The 24,442-nt window shown below is 44.4% G+C and overlaps 1 protein-coding gene across 1 annotated transcript in view; it reads right to left on the bottom strand.

Annotated features, from left to right (window-relative positions):
• Positions 1-24,442, bottom strand: part of TALDO1 (transaldolase 1) — a 69,143-nt gene that overhangs the window by 24,009 nt on the left and 20,692 nt on the right. The window contains exons 2-4 of the mRNA XM_073604933.1: positions 22,236-22,359; positions 8,258-8,365; positions 560-691 (exon numbers count right to left, since the gene is read on the bottom strand). Coding sequence (XP_073461034.1) covers positions 560-691; positions 8,258-8,365; positions 22,236-22,359 — 364 coding nt within the window. The remainder of the gene's footprint in view (positions 1-559; positions 692-8,257; positions 8,366-22,235; positions 22,360-24,442) is intronic.

The raw sequence follows: 24,442 nt of genomic DNA, 5'->3' as shown, positions 1-24,442 counted from the left end.
AGTGTAAACTCCATCAAGAAATGCACAATGTTAAAACGTCACAAAGCAGATCATGTTTTACAAAAAATAAAGTATGGTGTAAACTGATTTGACCAATATTTCACACTTTCTAAATGTTTTAAAGGGAAAGCATAATGGTCGTTGGTCAATTTGTTAATAAAACTTACAACCTGATGTCCTATATTTTATACAAAATACTCTATAAAACATGCTGGGCTTTCAAATAAAAAAAAAACTCAGCACTGCCTGTAAGCTTTTGGGAAGCTACTATGGAAAGAGACTAAAGATAAAACAATGCAGCCGCCACATCTAAGAATTGGTAAGCTGCAATTTATTAAATGTTTGCTATTGGGTTCATTACCACTTTAAATACAAATAAGACTATTTACACACCTTGGGGTGCCAATGAAGTCGGGCCTACAACCAGCCTATAGAAGATACAAGTCCAATTATCTGAACTGTTGAGTGCTCAGGCACCCACGTCCACTGAGTGGGTATGTAGCTAAGTAGCCAGCATTCAGGTCCAAAGGATGAAACTACCAAAAAGGGAGATTCTTACTTGCCAGCTTGAATTCCCTCCCAGGTTGAAGACAACTTGATCAAGATTCTTTCCTTGTCAATACCAGCTTCTTTGTAAAGTGCAATGATGCGCCTGGCACGTTCAATCATACCATCTTTGTCAAAGGACAATCTACAGAACAAAAATTAAAAAGTTGCATTATGCTCACAATATAGACAGTTATATTAAAATGGCTAAAATAAACTGAAAAGATAATCAGTATCAAACCTAGGGTGGGATCACCAAAAGCTTGCTACATCATACCATGCTTATTCTGCATATTTACCAGAGTACGATGTGGCAGTCATTGAGAAACTGATCCCATCACACATGCAGTGGTTCTTAAAAGATTCTCTTGATAGAAGTCCAAACCTACCATTTGTCCATAATCCTCACCTAAGACATCGCAAGTGTTTCATCCTATCCAGAATGTTCAGTTGGCTTAAGTGAACTAAACTCCAATGGTTAAAGATTAAGCGCCACACTGTCATTATAGCTGAACATGAATTCTCCATCTAGCATCTCATCATCCATACAATCACGTTATTCAAAAGCATGCTCAGACGTCCCTATTAAAGGCAGCAGACATCAATAACAGACCAAGTAAATGCAATTATTATGCCTTCGAGCGTCATCAGCAACTGATTATCAGCAGTCCATGCTGGTCAATTATGTTTATAGCGGAACTCTAGGCAGATATGGGAGACAGTGATGCAGCTCTGTATTTAATACATGCTTTTTTTTTTAATTTTAAAGTTTAAGTACAGTCATGTCCATAAATATTGGGACATTGACGCAATTCTAATCTTTTTGGCTCTATACACCACAATGGATATGAAATGAAACAAACAAGATGTGCTTTAACTGCAGACTTTCAGCTTTAATTTGAGGGTATTTACATCCAAATCAGGTAAACGGTGTAGGAATTACAACAGTTTGTATATGTGCCTCCCACTTTAAGAGATCAAAAGTAATGGGACAATTGGCTGCTCAGCTGTTCCATGGCCAGGTGTGTTATTCCCTCATGATCCCATTTACAAGGAGCAGATAAAAGGTCCAGGGTTCATTTCAAGTGTGCTATTTGCATTTGGATTCTGTTGCTGTCAACTCTCAATATGAGATCCAAAGAGCTGTCACTATCAGTGAAGCAAGCCATCATTAGGCTGATAAAACAAAACAAACCCATCAGAGAGATAGCAAAAACATTAGGTGTGGCCAAATCAACTGTTTGGAACATCCTTAAAAAAAAAACGCACCGGTGAGCTCAGCAACACCAAAAGACCCGGAAGACCACAGAAAACAACTGTGGTGGATAGCCGAAGAATTCTTTCCCTGGTGAAGAAAACCCCCTTCACAACAGTTGGCCAGATCAAGAACACTCTCAGGGAGGTAGGTTTATGTGTCAAAGTCAACAATCAAGAGAAGACTTCACCAGAGTGAATAAAGAGGGTTCACCACAAGATGTAAACCATTGGTGAGCCTCAGAAACAGGAAGGCCAGATTAGAGTTTGCCAAACATCTAAAAAAGCCTTCACAGTTCTGGAACAACATCCTATGGACAGATGAGACCAAGATCAACTTGTACCAGAGTGATGGGAAGAGAAGAGTATGGAAAAGGAAAGGAACTGCTCATGATCCAAAGCATGCCACCTCATCAGTGAAGCATGGTGGTGGTAGTGTCACGGCGTGGGCATGTATGGCTGCCAATGGAACTGGTTCTCTTGTATTTATTGATGATGTGACTGACAAAAGCAGCAGGATAAATTCTTGTGTTTCGGGCAATATTATCTGCTCATATTCAGCAAAATGCTTCAGAACTCATTGGACGGCGCTTGACAGTGCAGATTAGGGATGCACCGAATGGGTTTTTTGGTGCCGAAACCGATAATAAATCTTCCTTGATCCCTAAAACCGAAACCCCGATACCGAAAGTGACTGTTTTTAAAAATATTTTTATACAGGAGATGGTCAGTGACTGGGGACATGGTACAGGAGATGGTCAGACTGCAGACATGGTCAGAGAGTCAGAGACTGCGGACATGATACAAGAGATCAATGCAGCTAGCCTGTGTCCCCAGTAGGGCAGCCAGTGAAGGGAGAGGAGAGCCACCGCCTGTTTGATTACAGCGCCGGGAACATCACAGCCTTCATTTCAATAACCGTGTGTTCCCTGCTGCACGCCGTCACATACAGCCCCTCCCCCTTGTCCGGGCACTTTGATACAGATCATCCGTCCCAGGATTGGACAGGTGATCTGTCTATCAAAGTGCCCGGACAAGGGGGAGGGGCTGTGACGGCGCGCAGCAGGGAACACACAGCTATTGAAATGAAAGCTGTGATGTTCCAGGCGCTGTAATCAAACAGGCAGTGGCGGCTCTCCTCTCTTTTACGATATAGGAAGCCCCCCTGATAGGCGGCACCAGGGGCGGAGCCCCGCCCCATTTTCGGCGCCAGTATCGGCAAGAATCATCTTTCGGCTTTTTGCCGAAAGGGCCATTTTCGGCCGATCTGTTTCGGTGGCCGAAATTTCGGTGCACCCCTTGTGCAGATGGACAATGACCCGAAGCATACTGCGAAAGCAGCCAAAAGAGTTTAAGGGAAAGAAGTGGAATGTTATGCAATGGCCAAGTCAATCAACTGAATCCGATTGAGCATGCATTTCACTTGCTAAAGACAAAACTGAAGGGAAAATGCCCCAAGAACAAGCAGGAACTGAAGACAGTTGCAGTAGAGGCCTGGCAGAGCATCACCAGGGATAAAACCCAGCGTCTGGTGATGTCTATGCATTCCAGACTTCAGGCTGTAATTGACTGCAAAGGATTTGCAACCAAGTATTAAAAAGTAAAAGTTTGATGGATGATTGTTAATCTGTCCCATTACTTTTGATCCCTTAAAAAGTGGGAGGTACATATACAAACTAATTCCTAGACCATTCACCTGATTTGGATGTAAATACCCTCAAATTAAAGCTGAAAGTCTGCAGTTAAAGCACATCTTGTTCGTTTCATTTCAAATCTATTGTGGTGGTGTATAGAGCCAAAAAGATTAGAATTGTATTGATGCCCCAATATTTATGGACCTGACTGTATCTGAATTGTGTCAGCCTCATACAATCCCCTGCAGAGGGACAATCAGCCAAACAGTTGTGTTGCAATGCTCATGTGCCAACAAATGACATGCTGATAGACAGAGCTGCTCATCAATCTGCTCCTACTTTCACTGTCCAGTCACAGGCTGGGAGAGTAACAAGACCATTAAGTGTTAAGGTGGAACTACATCTAACCTGAAGATAGATGAGAGCATGCAGCTCTTTATGTAGACACACTATGCCTCTGCTGCCATACACACCTACCTGCCTGCTTGTAGTTTTCTATTGAATCTACATTGAGCAGCTAAGCACGTATTCCCGACACATTCAGAATCTGCCGGAATGACTGGCTCCCATGCAATTGCACAGGACATCATCCCCCACAGGCCACACAAAAGGCTGAAAACCCGACACCCAGCGAGATGACAGTAGTCAAGGGATGTAACCGTTGCATTGCTGGATGCTTGAGGTGAGTATATTCCAGAGTTTTGCTTGCTTTAACTGCAGCAGTGGAAAATCCAGGTGTCCTGGTCTGACAGACAGAGCTGTGCTGGGTTCCAGAGCTATGGAAAAATCAGGACTGGATGGACAAATACAAATCCTTTTACAGGTAAAACTGCCTCTATGTGTGTTATTGTAATTAGTCTGCCTGAAGCTCAGCTTTAAGGTATGATGGTTTCAGACACCAGCAGCCACCTTACAAAATTCAGACTGACGTAAGGAGTTAAAGAAAGTCCTCGGCATGAAGGTATTCTGGAGTTGTCAGCCTGGGTGCCGCCTACCACAGTGCTTGGCCAATCAGTACCAAACACTGTGGTAGGCAGCACCCAGGCTGACCGCTCCGGAATGCCTCCACTCCGAGAGACCGAGCCAGCATCTTCCCGAGTCCTCTCGAGGCTTCAGCTGACACCCGGCGCTCGTGGCGAACATTATAGGATCCACTGGCAAGCCCTCACCCACTGAGCACATTTTATATTGTTATTTTGTAAACATTCATTAAAACAATGCTGCACTAGGAAAGGTTTGGCGGTGCTCTCCTTTTTTTCCTTGGCCTCTTTTTCAGTCTCCGGGTCCCTGCGCATGAAGGGGCCTGCGCATGAAGGGGCCTCACCAGCAGCCAATACTACAGTAACCTTCTGATAGGGTTTACCCCTTAAACTTTACCAAAAGTAACTTTTTCATCTTTTATTCATTTTTCTACTAAAGACTGACTTTTTTTTTTTTACATATTTAGCACTATCCATGGGCGTCATACACCACCTTGCAAACCTTGGGTTTTAGCGCTGAGTTTCACACTGGCTTTGTGTGTTTATTTTTACGTTCCAGCTTTATAGTAGCCTATATTGTAGGCCTGTAATTCTTAGCAATAACACACTTAAATGTGTCCACCAAGAGTCTAGTAGATATCCCGGGTATGATGAAGTTTGAAACACAAAATCATAAATTATAATATAATAAATATAAATAATTATAAAAAAATATTATAATAATAATAAAATGAATTTCCCCACGATTCACTATCGCTCAATTCTGCAAGTGTTCTAATTTACGATCGCTGTTTTCTAGCTGGTCTAAAACCACTTTTGACATAAAGGGACACTTTTTGGTTGCTATGGACAATCTCTAGTTTCCAGGCAGAAAGAACAGTATATATCATAAAACTGCATGCAGGGCACTGGACAAAGCACTGGGGACAAAGGGGATGTGAAATGATTTCATACAGTAAAGTAACCTGTAAGATTACAGTGTACTGTATGTGTTATGAATTTTCACTTTTTTTGAATTTGCCGCCGGGCTCCACTCCCATGTGTCACTCGTAGGGAACGGAGTCTGGCACACAGAGGCTTCGGGCGGAGGACAGAGCCCACAGACACAGCGGGGGGACATCACAGGATCCTGGGGACAAGGTAAGTAACCTGCACCAGGATCCTGAGATGTAATCCCGAGTGTTGCTTGGGGTTACTGCTAATGGTGCTGAAATTTAACCCCGAGCCACACTCGGGAAAGGGAGGCCACAGGCAAGAGAAGCATGTCATTGAACAACTCACACCACCAAATAGACTTGCTGTTATCTTAACCCCCAACTTAACAGACTACCTGTGACAAAAAAAAAAAAAAAAAAAAAAAAAAAAAAAAACTGTGCTAGCTCAATTTTTTTGTGATTGTTAGAAAATGTGTACATGCAGCAAAGCGGATTTGTGGACATGCTAATTATAGTTAATGTCACACCTTAACTGCTGCTGGAAGTGATGCTCCAATCTTAGAATGTTCTTTTATTGCAATGTGTATCGCCACCCTAGGACAAGAACTCAATTACATTCTAATTTGATAGGTGCCTGAACCTCTTACAAGTAAATCAGTGTTATCTACTGTGACTAGCTTTAAGACAGCCACTCAGGATTTTGTAAGAACCAAAAATTGAATCCTAAAGTGATCCTGGTCACTTACCGAGTAGCACACCTGTAAAAAGGAAGCATGCATATAGTTATCCTTCCTTCGGAACTGTGCATTGAAAAGCCTCTGCTTCCCAGCCACTGCATGTATGACTGTCACATGGGTCAAATACTTGCTCCCTTTGCCAGCCGTTGTGGTTCTTTCAACTGGTTGATACATCCCGTAGCTGCGCAAGAACTGGCAGGAGGAATCACAGTGGCTGGAGAGAAAGTAAATATTCTACACACATGGAAATGTAAAATACACGCAGCAGCTGGGAATCAGAGAAAAGGCAGCTTTTTAATTCACCAGCTGCAAGAAAGTTAAAGAGTAACGCCCCATACACACTATTAGATTGTCTGTAGATTTACCAAAACCATGTAGTGCAAGGGCCTGCCCGATAGCATACAATTTGAAACACTTAAGGTTTGACCTCATTGTATAGTTTTGGTAAATCTGCAGAAAATCTAATCGTGTGTATGGGTCTAACTCCACTTTTGTTGAGGAAAAAACATTCCCCTCTAGGTGATCTACCTACATTTTGTTATTCTGTAAAAATAGCCATTTGTCTGTGTCCATGTGCAAAGTGAATCTGTATAGGAGTGGTTTTATAATTATCAGGTGTTGCACTTGCAGGACTCCAATAAAGAAATTGTCTGGGTCTGCATCCCTTTAGACGTGATTTTCCTTTGGGAGTATTGCACCAAAAGTGACTTATTGCAGAGAATGCTCAAAATCTGATTTGTATCTTCGTGCAATCAGTAGGCCAATCGCACAAGCAGGAAATTACATTTCTGGGGGGCCTACTGTATAACCTCTGTAGAGAATGCCTCCAGGTAGCAATATTGCATTTTACAGAAAACAGCACTGTAGTTTAAAAACGAAAAGTAATTGTTAATAACATTGAATCACAATATGATTAGTGTTGCAATTGTATACGCCATGTTAATAGTTTTTATTAAAAAAAAAAAAAAAAAAAATTTAGGTCAGTGGTTCTCAACTCCTGTCCTCAGGACCCATTAACAGGCCAGATTTGCAAGATAACTGAAATGTACCACAAGTGACATAATTTGCTGCTCAGTGATTGCAGCATTATAGTCTGCATCTCCACAAGGTGATACTTAAAAATTGGCCTGTTAGTGGGTCCTGAGGACAGGAGTTGAGAACCACTGCTTTAGGTAGATCTGTTTTTTCTCAGGTGTGCTATTGAGCAAAAGTGACTGTGGTGACAGGGACACTTTAAACCCTTGTAATAGTGCAGCTTCACTTCTAAGAGATAGGTATGTGTTTACTTGTATTCTCCTCCTGCCAGAGAAAAAAAATGTAAGGCTGTAAGTCCCCCAAGAAAACTAACACCGTCAACAATGGTAAACAGGACTACTATAAAAAGGGGGAATCTCCCTAACGAGGGCACAGACAGCAATGAAAACCGACGACGTTTTGATTCTTCCCCACTCTATCCAAAAGCTAAAAAAAAAAAAAAAAAAAAAAAAAAAAAAAACAGTGGGGGTTATTTACGAAAGGCAAATCCACTTTGCACTACAATTGCAAACTACAAATTGCGCTGAAAGTGCACTTGGAAGTGCAGTCGCTGTAAATCTGAGGGTAGATCTGAAATGAGGGGAAGCTCTGCTGATTTTATTATCCAATCATGTGTAAGCTAAAATTCTGTTTATTTTCCTTGCATGTCCCCCCTCAGACCTACAGCGATTGTACTCCCAAGTGCACTGTGCACTTGTAGTTTGCACTTGAAGTGCAAAGTGGATTTGCCTTTCGTAAATAACCCCCATTGTCTTTAGTCACACTTTAATGATGCAATCCTGACAACAACTTTGTTATGGAACGGTTTTAATGTCTTATAACTGAGCTCAGGCAAGAGATGGTCTTATAGCCTGGCACGCCTATCTGAGAGAAAGGGAATCCAAGTAAATCCAAGAAGACTAAACTGCTAAAGTAAAAAAAAAAAAAACATGAAGTTTCAGATCAAGTTTTAGAAGTAGTGGGAAAAAATAAAAGATCAAGTAGCAAAAAAACACTATTCTGTGTTTCCAAGTACTACACAAAAAAAAAAAAATATATAAAGCTCCTGTTTTTTTCACACCAATACAGAATGCATGTTATATGTCCAGTGCATTATTCAGAAGTGACAAACTTTTGGTGGAGTTCTAAAACCTTACCTGGCATCTACCTCTGTGGAAACCCGACCAGGAACCACCTTCAGGATTTCTACTCCAAATGACACAAAGAGTTTGTCCATGACATTGTTGATCTGTTCCTGTTCAGAACTAAAAAGGAAAAATCTGTTAAAACTGAACTCTAGGCAGATAAAGGTAATGCAGCTCTGAACCCAAAATACAGCATTACATTTTTTTTTTTTAAATCTTTATTTAATTTTACAAAATTTCAATACAAAAAACCCAAACATTTGGGGGGGGGGGCCCACAGTGAAACATAATGGAGTACATCATTTCGTAAATTAAAAGTTTAAATAAACCCCCCCATATGTCCCTCCCCTACCCACCCTCCCTTCCCCCCTCCCGGCCACCGCAGATTTACTCACTTCCAATATAAGCATGACGAGTTAAAGTGCTCCTATTCCTACATTACTGCATGATGGCTTCCACATATCGCTCAGTTTTTTTAAAGGCGACCCAGCTGCCCCATTTACCCCTTTGTTCCTCTTGGTCCCTTTCTAAGTAATCTCTAACTCTTTTCTCTCCAAAATATAGGTTTCATTCACTCTAGCAATCCAATCCCTAATCCTCGGCTCTTCCAAATCCTGCCATTTCTTTGGGATTACGTTTTTTGCTGAATTAAACACTGGGACTAATGAGGTTTTATACCCTCTTTTTCCACCTTCCGACCTATGGAACAAACAGTCCCAGGGGTCGGACTGGATAACCTTGCCCGTTATCACTTCTATTAACCTAGTCATTTCCCGCCAGAATATTTTAATTTTGGGGCAGTCCCACCACAGATACGCCATAGTTCCTGGTGACCCACATCCTCTCCAACAATTGGGGGACCTATCCGGTACGAACTTACTAACTTAGACAGGGGTCATATACCACCTGGCCAGACACTTGTAATTACTCTCCGTCATTTTCATATCTGCTGCCGTTCCATGCGTCGCCCCCAGGATACTCCTCACCATTTCTCCATCACAGCATGCTCCCAATTCCTCTTCCCATTTTTTAATAAATGGCGGTGGTTCCAGCCCCGCTCTATTCATCAAAATTTTGTAAATTTCAGAGATTTTCCTCTTTACTATATCCCTACAAAATAATTTCTCTATTGGTCTATAATCCGCTTCCTCCCTTAAGGGGCCAGGTAGACTATTAAAGTGCGTGAGCTGGCCATATCGCCACCCATTTAATAACAATAAATCCCCTTGTGCTACTAACTCTTGAAATGTGCGAATTTTCCCTCTCTTAATAATACCCCTTAATTGTGGAGGAGGGCGGGGGGGGGGGGAGAAAGGGAAGAAGCCAGGGAGATGTCCGTCCCGCACCCCCAGGTCTCCAGCAGGCAACACACATATTGTATTTACTGTTGCATAAGACATCCCATTTCAAACGTCAGACCACTGTGACCATATTTTCCCATATTTTGCCGGGCAATTCCTACTTTCATATGTCATCTTATACAATGGCAGGACTCTATTAACTGTACTTTGCCATGAGGCCACCGTGGGGAGCTCCGTACCGCTCTACCTCAGGAGGATTTCTCTCCTGGCATAGAAGAAAGCAAAGGTGAGGCATGCTTTAGTGTATCTGTCTCCCTCCACCTCACCAAGATGACTAAGCAAAAAGATAAGGGGGTCTAGTACCAGTGTGGTCCCGCACACTTTGGATAATACTTCCGCCACCCCTCGCCAGTATGTCTTGAGTTTGGCACAGGACCAAACCATGTGGAGGAAAGAGCCCCGTTCAGTGGCACATCTTGTGCATGATGGGCTAGAAGAGGGGTATATGTTGGCCAACTTCTGCGGGGTATAATATGCTCTATGTAAAAATTTTAATTGTATAAAGCGGTCTCTAGAAGCTATCATAGAAGGGATAAATGTAGTAACACATTCCTCCTATGTGTCTTCGTCTAGGGTGGGGATGTCTTCCCTCCATTTGGTCATCGTGTGTGCAGTTTTTGTGTCATGTGCCACTGTGAGGTACATATAGAGAGTAGAGAGGGGTTTTATCATTATCTCTGACATGAGGAGTCTCTCGACGGAGTCTAGGGTCAATGGGCTAGGAAATTGAGAAATAAGGGCGTGTCGGAGTTGCCAATAACGGAAATAAAAGGAGTTAGGGAGGTTATATGTCTGTCTCATCTCTGAAAACGTCAGGATTTTACCTTTTGGCGTTACATGTCTGAGGGTGATAATTCCCTTTTTTGCCCATACCGCCGGGTCAGGGACAGTATTCAAGTGGGGGAGAAGAGGATTGCCCCAAAGGGGCGTATGAGGGGATACTTCTGAGGGGACACTATACACTGCCCGAGCATTCTGCCACACTTATAGTAGTTTTCATGGGCCCTGTAACACGCGGGTGTGCCCTGGCCCCCCTGAAAACTAAATTAGACAGGGCCGCGTACGAACCGAGGATTGCTGCCTCAAGGTTGACCGTGGGGTTCTGCCTGGGTTGGGAAAACCACCAGCGAACGGTGACCAAAACCGCCGCCCAATAATATATAAGAAAATTTGGTAGGGCCAGACCGCCCCCGGAAAGGGGGAGATAAAGGATACGTCTAGCCACCCGAGGGGGTCGACCCGCCCAAACGAACGCTGTCAAAATACTATCCAATTTCTGGAAGAAGGCTCGGGGAATATGAGTGGGAGTGTGACGAAAAAAGTATAACAGCTTAGGCAGATACACCATTTTTATCAGGTTGCCCCTGCCCACCGGCGTAAGGGGGAGCTTACGCCAAGTGGTATACTGCTTAGCCAGTTTATCCAACACCGGAAGGACGTTCCGGTCTAGGTATCCAGCCATAGTGGGGCCCACTTTTATACCCAAATATGTGAATTCTTCAACCCAACGAAGAGGAGTAGAGTTATCGATGCGAGGTGACGAGGGATGAAGTGTGAACAAGACCGATTTGTCCCAGTTGATACGAACCCCTGAATAACAGCTAAACGTGTCAAACTGGGTCAAGGCAGCCTTCAGGGAGCCGGAGGCATCCCCCAAATAAAGCAGGGAGTCATCGGCGTAAAGGGACAATTTCTCTTCCAGGGGGCCTACTTTTATACCCTTAATGGTGTTGTCTTTCCTAATGTGGGCAGCCAGGGGTTCTAGGGCCAAGGCAAATAGTGCCGGGGAGAGAGGACAGCCCTGTCGGGTCCCCCTCTCCAGGGAAAAGGATTCCGACAGGGACCCTCCCGTACGTATACGGGCTTTAGGGTGCCCATACAACATCTGTAACCATGAAAGGAAGATAGGGCCAAACCCAAATCTGGAGAGGACCCTCCACAGGTAGCCCCACTCGACCGAGTCGAAGGCCTTCTCCGAGTGAGGCCACCACTCCCGAGCCCCCGGAAGCAGCCAGCGCTATGTGTGTGTGCAGTCTGCGGATATTTATGTCTGTACCGCGTCCAGGCATAAATCCCGTTTGGTCCGGGTGGACCAGGGCGGTAATGACTTTATTAAGGCGGTTGGCGAGGATTTTTGCAAGGACTTTTGCGTCCACGTTGAGGAGGGAAATGGGGCGGTAGGACGAGCATAAGGTTTGGCCCTTCCCCGGCTTAGGAACAAGTACTATAACCGCCTCGTTCATCGAAGCCGGAAGGACCCCAGCTTTTGAAGCTGAACTTAATACCGTTAGGAGTCTAGGAGCAAGCTCATCAACATAGGCTTTGTAGAACTCAACTGGGAATCCGTCTGGTCCCGGAGTTTTACCTGTCTGCATCATCTTAAGGGCCTTTTGTATCTCTTCTAGCTGAATTGGGGCATCTAACTGATTGGCGGAAGTTGATGTGAGGACAGGGATGTCGATCTCGTCAAGATATTCAATAAGGTCCTGTTGGTCGTATGTGACTCGAGTACTGTAAAGGTGTTGGTAGTAGGTGGCAAAACACCAATTGATATCCTGAGGGGAAGAGTGGAGGGTACCGTCTTGGTCACGAATCTGTGCTATTGACGTCACTGCCGATTGCTCCCTAGAGAGCCAGGCCAGTAGACGACCTGTCTTCTCCCCCTGCTCGAATATGCGTTGGGATTGATGTAACAGTTTCTTTTGTGTCAGGGATGTGCGTAATAAAAGAACCCGTTGGGTAAGGGCCTGAAGAGCTATGTAATCTTGTGGGTCACGGGATCTAACATATAGGGCCTCCTGTCTAACCGCCTCAGCCTCTAACCCAGTAAGTTCTGCCCTACGTTGCTTCCTTACTCTGGCAATAATTGCTTGGTACTGACCCCTTGACGAGGCTTTAAAAGCTTCCCATACGTTATTGTCAGAGGCGGTTCCTGGGTTAACCTTCCAAAATTGTTGCAAAGTCTCGTGGAACTGCGATTCAACATCCACGTCGGATATCCAAAATCTGGATAACCTCCAGAGCTTATCTGATGGGAGTGTCGTCAGCTCCAGGGACAGCAGCAGTGGGGCGTGGTCTGATATCCCCCTAGATAGGATACTAATGTCCCGGACTCTGGGGAGGACAGGGGCCGCCACATAAGCCAAGTCTATAGGCGAGAAGGTTCTATAAGTGGCCGAGTGACAGGTAAAAGCCTTGGCTTGGGAATTCCTCCATCTCCACACATCCACCAGGCCGTATGTGTCTGCCCATCCCGCCAGTCCTTGATGGGTAGTGCCTCCCACCGTACTCCTGTCCAGGTCAGGGTCCGGGACTAGGTTGAAATCTCCCATCAGTATAACATTATCTGGGGGAAACTGAGCCAGCTTACTCGATATCAGGTTGAGTTTGAAAGAGGCAGGGGGGGGGCAGGTACAGGCCCACTAGGACCCAGGGCAAGTCATAAATCAAGGCGTGTATTAGCACAAATCTACCATCAGGATCAAGAATTAAATCAAGGAGTTTAAAGGGGAGGGTCTTCAGGACCAAAATACTGACCCCTCTGGCAAACTTAAAGTAGGTAGAGTGGTAGTGGTACCCTACCCACGGTTTCTTAAGACTAAGGGTTTTGCTACCAATCAAATGCGTCTCCTGTAACACACAGACCTGGGGATTGTGCCGTTTTATAAATTGAAAAACTAGAGAACGTTTAAGTGGTGAGTTCAAACCTCGTGTGTTCCAGGAGAGGATCTTAAGGCTAGCCATATACACAGCTTAGTAATATCAAATTAGGATAAACTTTATATGAGAATCTTGTTTCACTAGAGACAGTCAGCCGACCTGTCAGGAGTGAACCAGAGTCTGACATCAGTGCAAATACATGTAACAAAGAGTACTGTCAAAAAACATATATCAAAAAAAACCTGGGAAAAACACGGCTCATAACACCCAAACTCCACCCCACCCCCCAACACGAGGGCAGGCTTGTCTCCCAAAACTTCCGTCAGCCCTGAGGCTGATCATGAGGGCGATGAACAAGAGGCAGCTAACCTCAACAGAGCAGGTAAACCAGAAGTGTCTGTAAGTTCCGGTACAGAAGTAAAAGTGTGGATCTCCCGGAGCCCCGGGGGCGCAATACTTGGAGTTGCTGTATAACGATTCCCTTGACCAGGTGCAGTCTAAAAAATGGAGGGAATGCTAGATAATAGAGAAAAGTTCTAAAAAAGTAAAAAATAAGGGGCATAAAAGGCGCAAAATGGAGGGAGGGGGGAGGGCAGGAGGGGAAGGGGGGCAGGAGGGGAGAGAATGAGGGAGGGAGGGGGGGGGGGGGAAGGGGAGTGGGAAGGAGGAGAGGCAAGTGAGAGCCAAGTTGATCCCCATCAGGTAACGGTTAATGCAAGTCCCAAGTTCCACATCCGCAGCAGTACAAAGGCCTCTGCAAAAGTCAGCATCCCATCCTCAGCAGTAAACGTTATTGAATAGGGAGTTTTAGTAGCAATGTGTGGCAGGGAGCTGAACCAATTAAGACCCCTAGCCCCTCTGAGCCTTGTAGAAGCTTTAGGATTGCAAGCGTAGATAGTGGGGTTGGTGGGATTGACACTGGCTATAAAATAAAATGAAAAATAGTGGGTTGGTAAAGCAGATCCACTTAGCGTTAGTACAGGAGAGGGGCGACAATTAGTCCTGGGGCCAATCGTCCCCTCCGCAATAAAGTCCCTCACATAGCTTCAATAGGCATACTCAGAGTTTCAGGCGAGAATTACTTGCGGATTGTGTCAGCCCATGCAGCTGCATCTCTGGGAGACGTGAAGAAATGTACTTTCTCTCCGTCTTGCACCCGCAGCCGAGCAGGGAATAGCATGCTATATTTAACTCCTTTTTCTCTCAGCATGGCACGGACATGATCGAAGGACTTGCGTTGTCTCTGCGTCTCCAGAGTAGTCCGGGAAGATGAGCAGCTTTGCATTCTCATATTTTAGTTCCCCTTGCAATCGGGCAGAACGGAGGACTGTGTCTCTATCCCTGTAGTGAAGGAGCTTAAAAATAAAAGTGCGCGGCGGAGCTCCCTGCGGGCCTCTGTTAGCAGGCATACGGTGGGCGCGCTCAATTGAGAAATGGGGGAGAATCGCGCTCTCGGTAGGAGAGTTGGGAGCAACTGTTCCATGAAAGATACCGGATCAGTCCCTTCCGCACCTTCTGGGAGACCGAGAACACGGAGATTGTTCCGCCTATTCCTGTTCTCGACGTCCTCAGCCCTAAATTCCAGAGCCCGCACCTTGGATTTGAGGATCTGTATGTCCTCATGATGTTCCCTCTGTGTGTCTTCGGTGCTGGAGATCCGCCGCTCCGCGTCACCCACCCGCTCTCTGAAGCCGTCCATGTCTCGGCGAATGAGGGCGGTCTCCTCCTGGACATGATCGTTCTTCATGGTAAGGGTGGACTGACAAGTAGAAATCGCCTGCATCAGGGCCTCGAACGCCGGTGAGCCGGCCTGAATTACCCCATCTGGCGGGGCAGGAGTCTGTGTCTCCATGTGGCAGGCCTTAGGAGAAGGCCCGGGCTTTGGCGGTGTGGGGACAGGCGCTGAATTCCGGGTCCTTTGTGTCCCTTTTTTATTCCTGCGCATTCCCTGAGTCTCAGGGAGACAATCGGCGGGTACAGCTGGAGCTGTCTTACAGATTCCACACCAGGATAGTAGTAGGATAAAAATCCAGAGTGGGAGCTCTGGTACTAGACGTCCGCTCCCAGCGCCATCTTGGACACGCCCCCCGGTGTCCGCGTTTAAAAGCGCAATCGGCCTATAACTCGAGCACGAGGTGCGGTCCCTCCCCTCCTTAGGGATGAGTGTCACTGATGCCAATAAGGCATCCCTGCACAATTCTCCCTGCCTCCCCCCAGGCCATTCCAAACCTGGCACAGCCAGGGGACCAGGGAGTCTTTAAATTTTTTGTAGAAGCTGGTTGTGAAACCATCCCAGGACTCTTACCCGGGGGGATGATTTTAGGTCCGAGTATACCTCCTCCGTTATCGGACTCTCAAGCTCTAATGTATCTAATTCTGACAGAGTAGGAAGTCCCGCTCCTTTTAAGAACTCTCTCATCTTCTCCTCATTTCCACCACATTTTTCCCTCTGCCCAACCGAGTAAAGAGATGAAAAAAACTGTCTGAATTCCTCTCCTAGCTCTCTAGTAGTGTGTCTCATTTCACCTTGTTTATTTTTAATCTTCTCTATAAAATTCTCATCCTTTTTTTTCCTTATAATTGATGCCAAGTGTTTCCCTACCTTATTTCCCCTCTGATAGAAATCTTTTAGATATTTATTCCTAGTTTTAAGTGACTCTTCTAATAACTCCCTTAGCTCTTCTCTTTTTAATGTCAATTCTTTAAATACAGATCCTTCACTTCCCCTGGAGGCTTTATGGAACTGTTCTAGCACCTATTTTAACTATAAGAGTTTCTTTCTTTTTTCCTCTGTCTCTCTTCTCACCCGTGCCAATAGAAATTACGACCCCCCCTTATGCCTTAAAGGTCTCCCAAATGACTGCCCCCGCGATCTCACTAGAATCGTTGTTTAGGAAAAACTCATCAATTTCCTGCTGTATTTTCTCAACATTATCTTTCTTAAGGAGTTTTTCAATAAACCGCCATGTGAACGGGACCCTTTGAAGGCCTTTAATCTTTACTGTCATCGTTACGGGAGCGTGGTCTGACAGTCGCAATCTCAATCTCCGACTCTTCTATCGAGTCCAATAGACTGTGGTCAGCCATCAGGTAATCAAACCTTGAATAGGTCCTGTGGACCGGGGAGAAGGTGGTGTAGTCCCTCTCCTTAGGATGTTGCACCCGCCAAACGTCTATCAGTTGGCTATCGTGGAGCTTTCTCCCTAAGCCCAACAACAAATTTTTACCTACCTCCCGGGTTCCAGATGACCTATCCAAGGCTGGGTCTAAACACAGATTAAAATCTCCTGCTAAAATCACTTCCCCCTCTTTAAATTCAACCAAACTATCCAGGGTCCGGGAGAGGTATTTTATCGGGTCTCTGTTCTGGCAGTAAACATTGGCCAATGTATAGATCCTATCCCCTAGCTTGACTTTTAAAAACAAAAAACGCCCCTCTGTATCCACCCTCTTCTCTATCAGTGTAAATTTAATCCGTTTCGAGAACCCGATAACCACTCCCTTTGCCCTTTTGATGGGTGTATCACAGTATATCCAAGCCTGGAAGTTTCTCGAGTCCAACTTAATACCTTCCTCCAGCACCAGGTGTGTCTCCTGCAAGAAAACAATATCTGCGCCATACATCTGTAGTTCTTTTTCGCCTTTTCCCAGGTGAATTTAACCCCTTCACATTATAAGACAAGCACTTAACTTCCATCACCACTAATCTTTGGAATTGCTCCTGTATCCCTCTTGCACACCTCAACCTCACCCCAAGTTAGACCCAAATGCCAGACTGGGAGTGAAAAAAACAATTCAGGGAATCTGCGGAAACCCCACCCCCCCTCTCCCTTCCCCCCTGCCAATACCTGACCATGGGGCCGCGGCGACCAAATCACCGTCATCACCGCCTACGACACCCCCGTGTCATAGGGTGGAGCTCTCACAGTGGGTGAGGTGTTCCTCCCTCCACCCCCGGTTACTTTGGGAGGAAGAGAGTGGAGGACTCTTTTTACCATTCCTCTACAGCGGCTTGGGGCTCCGTGGGCTTCTGCGTGATCTCCACTCTATGCTTGAACTGCAGCAATGGGCAGCCGACCATTAGGTCTAAATTCTTCAGAGTCCGTGGGTGAGAGAGAGGGGGAGGGGACGCGGGCACCCGCAGGGACGGGGAGCCAGGGCGTGAGCGGGGATCGGGAGCAGGGCTCCGGAGGATGTATCAGCGAGGAGTGTCAGTCCCCCCGAGGGATGCCGGGAACTATGCGAGGACCTCCTGCCTGTACTCTCTCTGTCCCGGAACGTATCCGCCGACCTCCTCTTCGGGCGGCCACCCCTGCTGTGTGCTGTATGACCGTGGCAGTTAGCGGGACCAATGCAAGCTCTCACCCCGCGCTGTCCCTCCAGCCATCTTCTTCACTCCTAAGCTCACCTCCACCTCCCCACCGTCAGGCTCCTCCCCCAAACCAGGCACGTCACATCACATCCTGCTCACATGCACCGCCCCTACATTTTAATTTTTTTAACACAAGCAGTGCAAGTACCTGAATTTGACTTGGTATTGGCCTTTTGTATCACAAGGAGCATTCTGATGGACAGGAAAGAGTGACATGAGCTGATCATTGTGCTCTTTCTCCTTTCACTGTACAGTTACCGGCTGGGACAAGTATAGTACGGGGCTCACAGAAGGTTGGGGGGTGTTGGGGAATGATGCTGACCATCATCAGGAAGCATCAGGAAAAGGAAGAAAAACCCTAAATTGAACTGAATAATGCAGCAAAAGCTTCTTTGGTTTCTAAAAGATTAATAACTTGCCTTCTTGTGATAGATGGTCCTTTGTGACTTTCTATATATAATGCTATTTGAGTGCAAGATTGCACATTTTTCTTGTTTCAAAATTATTTTTTTAACCTGTAAATTGAAAACGCAAACGATTTAAACAGAAAAGCTACTTTTTATTTTATTTTACTTTTTACTTACTTTTGTCTTGTAATTTCTGGTACAAGCTTTGCTTTGAGCAGTCTGATAACCTTTGCTAAGGTGTCCCCTAGATTTTAAAGGTGCACACTACAAGACCCCTCCACGCCCAGCTCATCTGAAGGCTTGACTCAGAAACTGACTTTTTGGATCTAGTCGTTATGCATAATCTCACAATGCAGGGGTAAAGTTCACTGCACCACAGACAGAGGTTTACCATTTGATAAATGACACTGTATGGGCATTTGCTGGCATAACCATCTTTCCAGACAGAAACTATATAGGTTTTGTTACAGAGCAGCAACCTAATCCTCAAATGGAACTCATTGGCGGTTATTTACAAAAGGCAAATTCACTTTGCACTGCAAGTGCAGTCGCTGTAGATCCGAGGGGGACATGCAAGGGAAGAAAAAAAAAAAAAAAAAAACACAAAAACACACATTTTAGCTTGCACATGACTGGATGATAAGAGCTTCCCGTCATTTCAGATCTTCCCCTCAGATCTATATTGACTGCACTTCCAAGTGCACTTGCAGTGCAAAATGGATTTGCCTTTCGTAAATAACCCCCACTGTGTGGACTGCATGGGAGTAGCCTTCGATACCAGGTGGATTACAAGAGGGCACATTTCCAAAATGCATTTTTTTTCCATAATACGACTTGGCACAGCTGCACTTCTGCTACTGCCTACATGGCAACAGGTAATCTCATTCATTATTCAAATACAACTGCCAGCAACAGCAGCAATCAGTGAACTGTCACAATGAAAATGGAGAAAATCAACACTATTGTTTAAGATCCATACGCATTTGTCCGCTTGTAATTTTAGCACAAAACTTGATGTAACAAAACCAAAACTGATGGATTTTACCATGAGCAGGGGATTAAAGAGGAGTGCTATAAAATATTTTACTATTTCTACCTACTACCAGGCAGGTACCTACTACCTCTGCCAGGTTTGTTTTGCTTTGGCCCAGACGAGGTGGTTTCCATCCAGTCCCTGTCCCAGAGATAAAGGAAACTCAAAGCATGAAGATAGATCACCTTTGACAACTGTTGCCAAACATGTGTCCCCATTGTAGAATTTCCCCCTATTCCTGAACCTGCAGAAAACAAGTTGTGAATTCCACACCACCAGTCACCAGGACAGAAAGACTTTACTTCAATACCGGGTACGTACACCCCCTTCCTGCCCAAACCAATTTTCAGCGATGTCGCTGTTTAAATGACAACTGCGCGGTCACGCTACACTGTACCCAAACAGAATTTTTATCATTTTGTTCCAACAAATAGAACTTTCTTTTGGTGGTATTTGATCACCTCTGCATTTTTTTATTTTTTGCTAAATAAAAAAAACCTAAAATTTTGAGAAAGAAAAAAAAAAGTTTTTCTTTTGTTTGCTATAAAATTTTGTAAATAAGTTTTCTCCTTCACTGATGGGAACTGATAAGGCAGCACCAATGAGGTGGCACCGACGATGGGCATTTATGGGTGGCACTGCTAGATGGCATTGATAGGCATCACTGATAGGCATTGGGGATGGGCATTGATTGGCAGCTGCCTGGGCACTAGCATTTCCCTGGTGGACTAGGGTGGCACACCTGGTGGTCCAGTGTGGTGGCAATCCCTGGTGGTCCTGGGTGGGCATCCGATCGGCTCTCCTCTACTCGCGTCTGTCAGATGCGAGTGAGAAAAAGCCGATCAATGGCTCTCCCTGTTTACATCGGGATCAGCCATGATTGGACACGGCTGATCACGTGGTAAAGAGCCTCTGTCAGAGGCTCTTTACCGAGATCGGTGTAGTGATGTGTCAGACTGACACGCCGCACCACCGATCGCCGCAATGCGCGCCCCCACGGGCGCCCCAGAGCGGCCGTTCTGGGCGCAGTCATGTTCACCCAGGAGAGCCGCACTGCCCCACCATCATTTGACGGTGGGCAGGCAGCAAGTGGTTAAAGTGGAAGTCCAGCCAAAACCTAAACCTCATCTCAGCCACATTCTAAACCTAATCTAATAGACATGTGCAATTTATTTCTTTCCAAATTCGTTTTGCTCCGAAATTTGAAAAAATTCGTTAATTCAGAAATATTCGAACGAAAACCAGTTTAACAAATTTTTCCGAAAAGAACCGAAATACGGAAATGAGAAAATATGAAACATTACTACTAAATGATAGGTATTGGAATTTTCTTTCAAATTTAGCTGTTAGTGAACGTAACGAATATGAATTTATCCGAAGTTACGGATAATCCAAAATAACGAATGCCACATCTAAATGAATGGAATATAACAAATAATAAAAAAATGTATATTATTATTAATTCGTTACGTTCCATTTGTTTAGATGCGGCATTCGTTACTTTGGATACATTCGTAAAGTTCACTAACAGCCAAATTTGAAAGGAAATTCCAATACCTATAATTTAAGTCATTAGGTATCTCAAACCTGACAGGTCCAGCATGCATTATGTACGAATCATTCTTAATCTATCTTCCATGTGGTGAACTAGGATATTTTGTGTGGCTATTTCATGAGAAACCAATGTTGTTGTTACTATCTCACCTATTATTATTGTTACATGTATATATGTATGGATTGTGCTATGTGCCAAGATGCATTTTGTATGTTACCTATACCTTTATTACCAGAATCATGTATGGCTACAATTTAGCTCATAATAAATTATTATTAACAAATATCCTTGTATGTTCACCCAATCATCTTTCTTGCTACCACATGTTTCACACAAAGTCCCACCCTCCTTGTTAGTTAACTCTGTTAATTAACCCCTTCCTCTAGATGTCAATGGGATGGACATCTATGACCTTACCAGGCCATGATGTCATTTAAAGTCCCTAGGGATAGAAACACTTGACCTCACCAGGCCATGGCTTCCTGAAAGTCCCTACCCCCAAACCTCCTCTATTTTATTGATCTCGGATTTTCTGTCAAATTTCCGGATTTATTCTAAAGAATTTCGATCAGAACGAATGACAAAAAAAAAATAAGATTGAAATGAAAACTAACAAATGTTTTGGAACGTGTCTACTATTTAACCCTGTAAAGAAGAGATCGCTATACTAAACTGTTCTGCAGCTGGTCCCATGCTGAGCTGTCAGCATTGGCTTCAGTGTGTGGGAGTGTGCAGGAGAGGCAGCAGACAACTGAAACCCCATAGTAAGTCTATGGGTGATGTCACTTTGCAGTCATTGTCGGTTCCCTCCTGCACATAGCCTCTGGAGACTGGACCGGTTCGGCTCCAGAGAAGGCATGTACAGTGATTTTTTCTTTACATTGTTAGATAGATTTGTTTTAGAATGCAGCTGCCAGTAGATTAAGCATTTTGGTTGAACTTCCTCTTTAATTCTCTCAATAGGGGACATCGCAATAAAACCCTGACAGAGGGTTAAAGACACCACCAAAACATAAATTGGTACGAAAATGCTCACTTGTGCATTTAACGTACTTTAGGCATGTTATTTACCTGTAGAAGCTGCCTCTGTGTATACATCCAAAAGGCCTAAGATATGTAATAAAAATGTTTATTAAAAATGTCATTAGCATGTTGATGGGGCGAGAGGAGGAACCAGGGAAGGCAAAATATACAATACCTGGTTTTGACAGGTATCTGCTCCCACTCCTGGTCAGATGCGCCGAGGCGATCCAAGCCGGAAGTTAGGCCTCCTACTTCTCCTGCAGTCTTCTGGGACACAAAGGTCCCAGAAGACTACAGAACCATTGACAAGGCACAGCAGGGCTCATGCATGCGCAGTAAGAACCCGCAAGCCTTCACTGCCTGTTTCTCTTACTTGAGATGCCAGTACTTGCACCAGAAGCCAATTGAAGGGCATCATTGGATCCCTGGACAGGAAAGTGTCCTTAGATTAAAAATCAGCAGCTACAGTATTTGGGTGGCTGCAAGATTAAAGAATATTTTAACCAAAAGTGACGCTGTGGTTGAAGGGGCACGACTTTTTTTTTTTTTTTTTTTTTTTTTTATTATGTCTACATTTACCCTCCAAGCTTCTTCCCATACTGGATTGCATCTTCTACCAGATGTTTGTATGCTGGCATTGCAGCTGCTGCCAGGATCAGAGATGGGTTTGTAGTTGCATCCTGTGGCTTGTATTCTTCAATGGCTAAAAAAAAAAAAAAAAAAAAAAGAAAATAAAATCATGCTATAAATGCTCATGCTCTCTGCAGAAAACCAGTACAAAAATGGCAAATATTTTTTAGTGATAACATGCATAATATACTTTTTAAATGAATTAGCTTCCAGCTTGCCTGGTTACAGTATCCCCTCTATAGTCCATTCATTCCCACTGCACTGCAAAGACGAACACCAAGCACAAGTCAGTACAACTCATAGGATATAAGAAAGGCAAGTCTGGGCAGATGAGTGCCCACAGAAACCCAAGCCTACCATGAACAAGTAGGCTGTAGATGCCTTTGTACCCCACAGAAAAGGGACACAAGTCTCACTGCCCTCAGTTGGGCAGAAAATATCTGAACAGTCAGTTATAAAAGCACAGATTCATGTAGTTCTGTTCACATTAAAAACGTTTTTTAAAGTGCAAGTACCTGACTGACTTGGTTTCAGTCTTATAGTTCCTGTAGAGCATAGCCATACAGGCTGGGAAAAAAGCAACACAAGCAGCCAATCAGTTTATATGATAAAGCAGAGCGAGATGAGCTGTGTGGTTTCTACTTTACTGTCCAGTCACAGGCTGGGGGCAAGTCCATGACAGCCTGGTCTTATACAAGTGATTGATCCTGGCTGTCATTCAACCAGGAAAACGGACGACATCTTGTGGCAGAATAGAAGTACTGCTGTGAGAAGCTCCAGATATTTTAGTAAAAGTTATTTGATAATTTACTTGGTTATTTTTCATTTTTGCTGGAGTTCTGCTTTACATTTAGCAATCATTGGGCAAACTATCCTATCAAAGCTAAACAAGACTAAGGTGTCTTTCATACGGGCAGCTAGGGGTCACGAAACGGGTAGTTGAGCTGCAGTTTTAACACCCCTGAACACCCACCTAAAGCCTACAATATAGCTAGAGGGGATTGTTCACATGCTGTGGCCATGATGCTTTGGGATGTGGGAAATTTAAAGGACAAGTTCACCTTTTGTAACATGTAACATGTTCCAGCTCATGCCCCCTCTCACCCTAATCCCTCCTCAGTGTGACAGCGGGTGGGGGATCTTCTCGCCATTTGTGTCCCATTGCAGAGATTTCTCTTCACTTCCTGTCCTATACCCAAACAGGAACAGATGATGTCACCTCCATTACTTTTCTGGGGACAACCCATAATTTGGGCTTTTCTTTTACTTTCAATGATAATGGTAAACAAGACAAATAAAGGGGAATCTCCTCAGAGGGTTTTTATCCATCTACACACTATCCAAAACTTACACAAAAAAAAAAAATGACAGCTCAGTCCCTCTCCTCCATGCCCAGTAACAAAAAAAAAAAAAAAAAAAAAAAGGAGAACAAAGTGGGTGGGATGTCACATCTTGATTTATGGATGATCCGCCTCCCATAACAGCATGAGGACGCTATAGTGGAAATCTCCTCCTACCTGAACACTCAGGCAGACCCTGCAGTTTAGATGAACTATTTTCATATTACTGGGTTTAGTAACACTTAAAGTACAGTTTGATTATTTGTATAGAATATGAGATTAAACTAATCTTTTCCACAGCTGAGATTTTCCTTGAGATATCCTGAAGGAATTAGGTGTGGACCTAGAGATACAAGAATGAACAAACGAAAGCTTCTCATTACTCACAGTGACTATGCAGAAAGCATTAAAACTAAACAAGGAAAAGACTTTTCAATTGTAAAATCAGGAAGCCAAGCATTTCCACACAGTGTTGCTTTATAGTATTGCAAAGTAAAGTCATATCTTCCTCATATGTACACAATCATGAAATGATTTGACCACAGAGCCTTCAGTCTCAAGGTTCATGCTATGTTTGAGGAATGCAAGGTTAGTGTACATTCCTCAGGACACGGACTAGACGGACTAGACGCGGGACTGACAGGTTTAGCAGTTTTATCCACTATGGGAACTACAAAGAGGGATGTTTTTACAGCAACAACAGTCTGGTACAGGACATTGTGAATTTTATTGTGAACACTCATGCCCCTAAATTCCAGATTAGCCCCCAACATTTACAGCTTATTCACACCATAGCAAGCATGGAATGCGTTTTAG

The sequence above is a fragment of the Aquarana catesbeiana genome, linkage group LG11 (assembly GCF_042186555.1).
Source record: "Aquarana catesbeiana isolate 2022-GZ linkage group LG11, ASM4218655v1, whole genome shotgun sequence".
Lineage (NCBI taxonomy): Eukaryota > Metazoa > Chordata > Amphibia > Anura > Ranidae > Aquarana > Aquarana catesbeiana.
The sequence above is the reverse complement of the archived record's forward strand: the minus strand, read 5'-3'. Positions and strand labels throughout refer to the sequence as shown.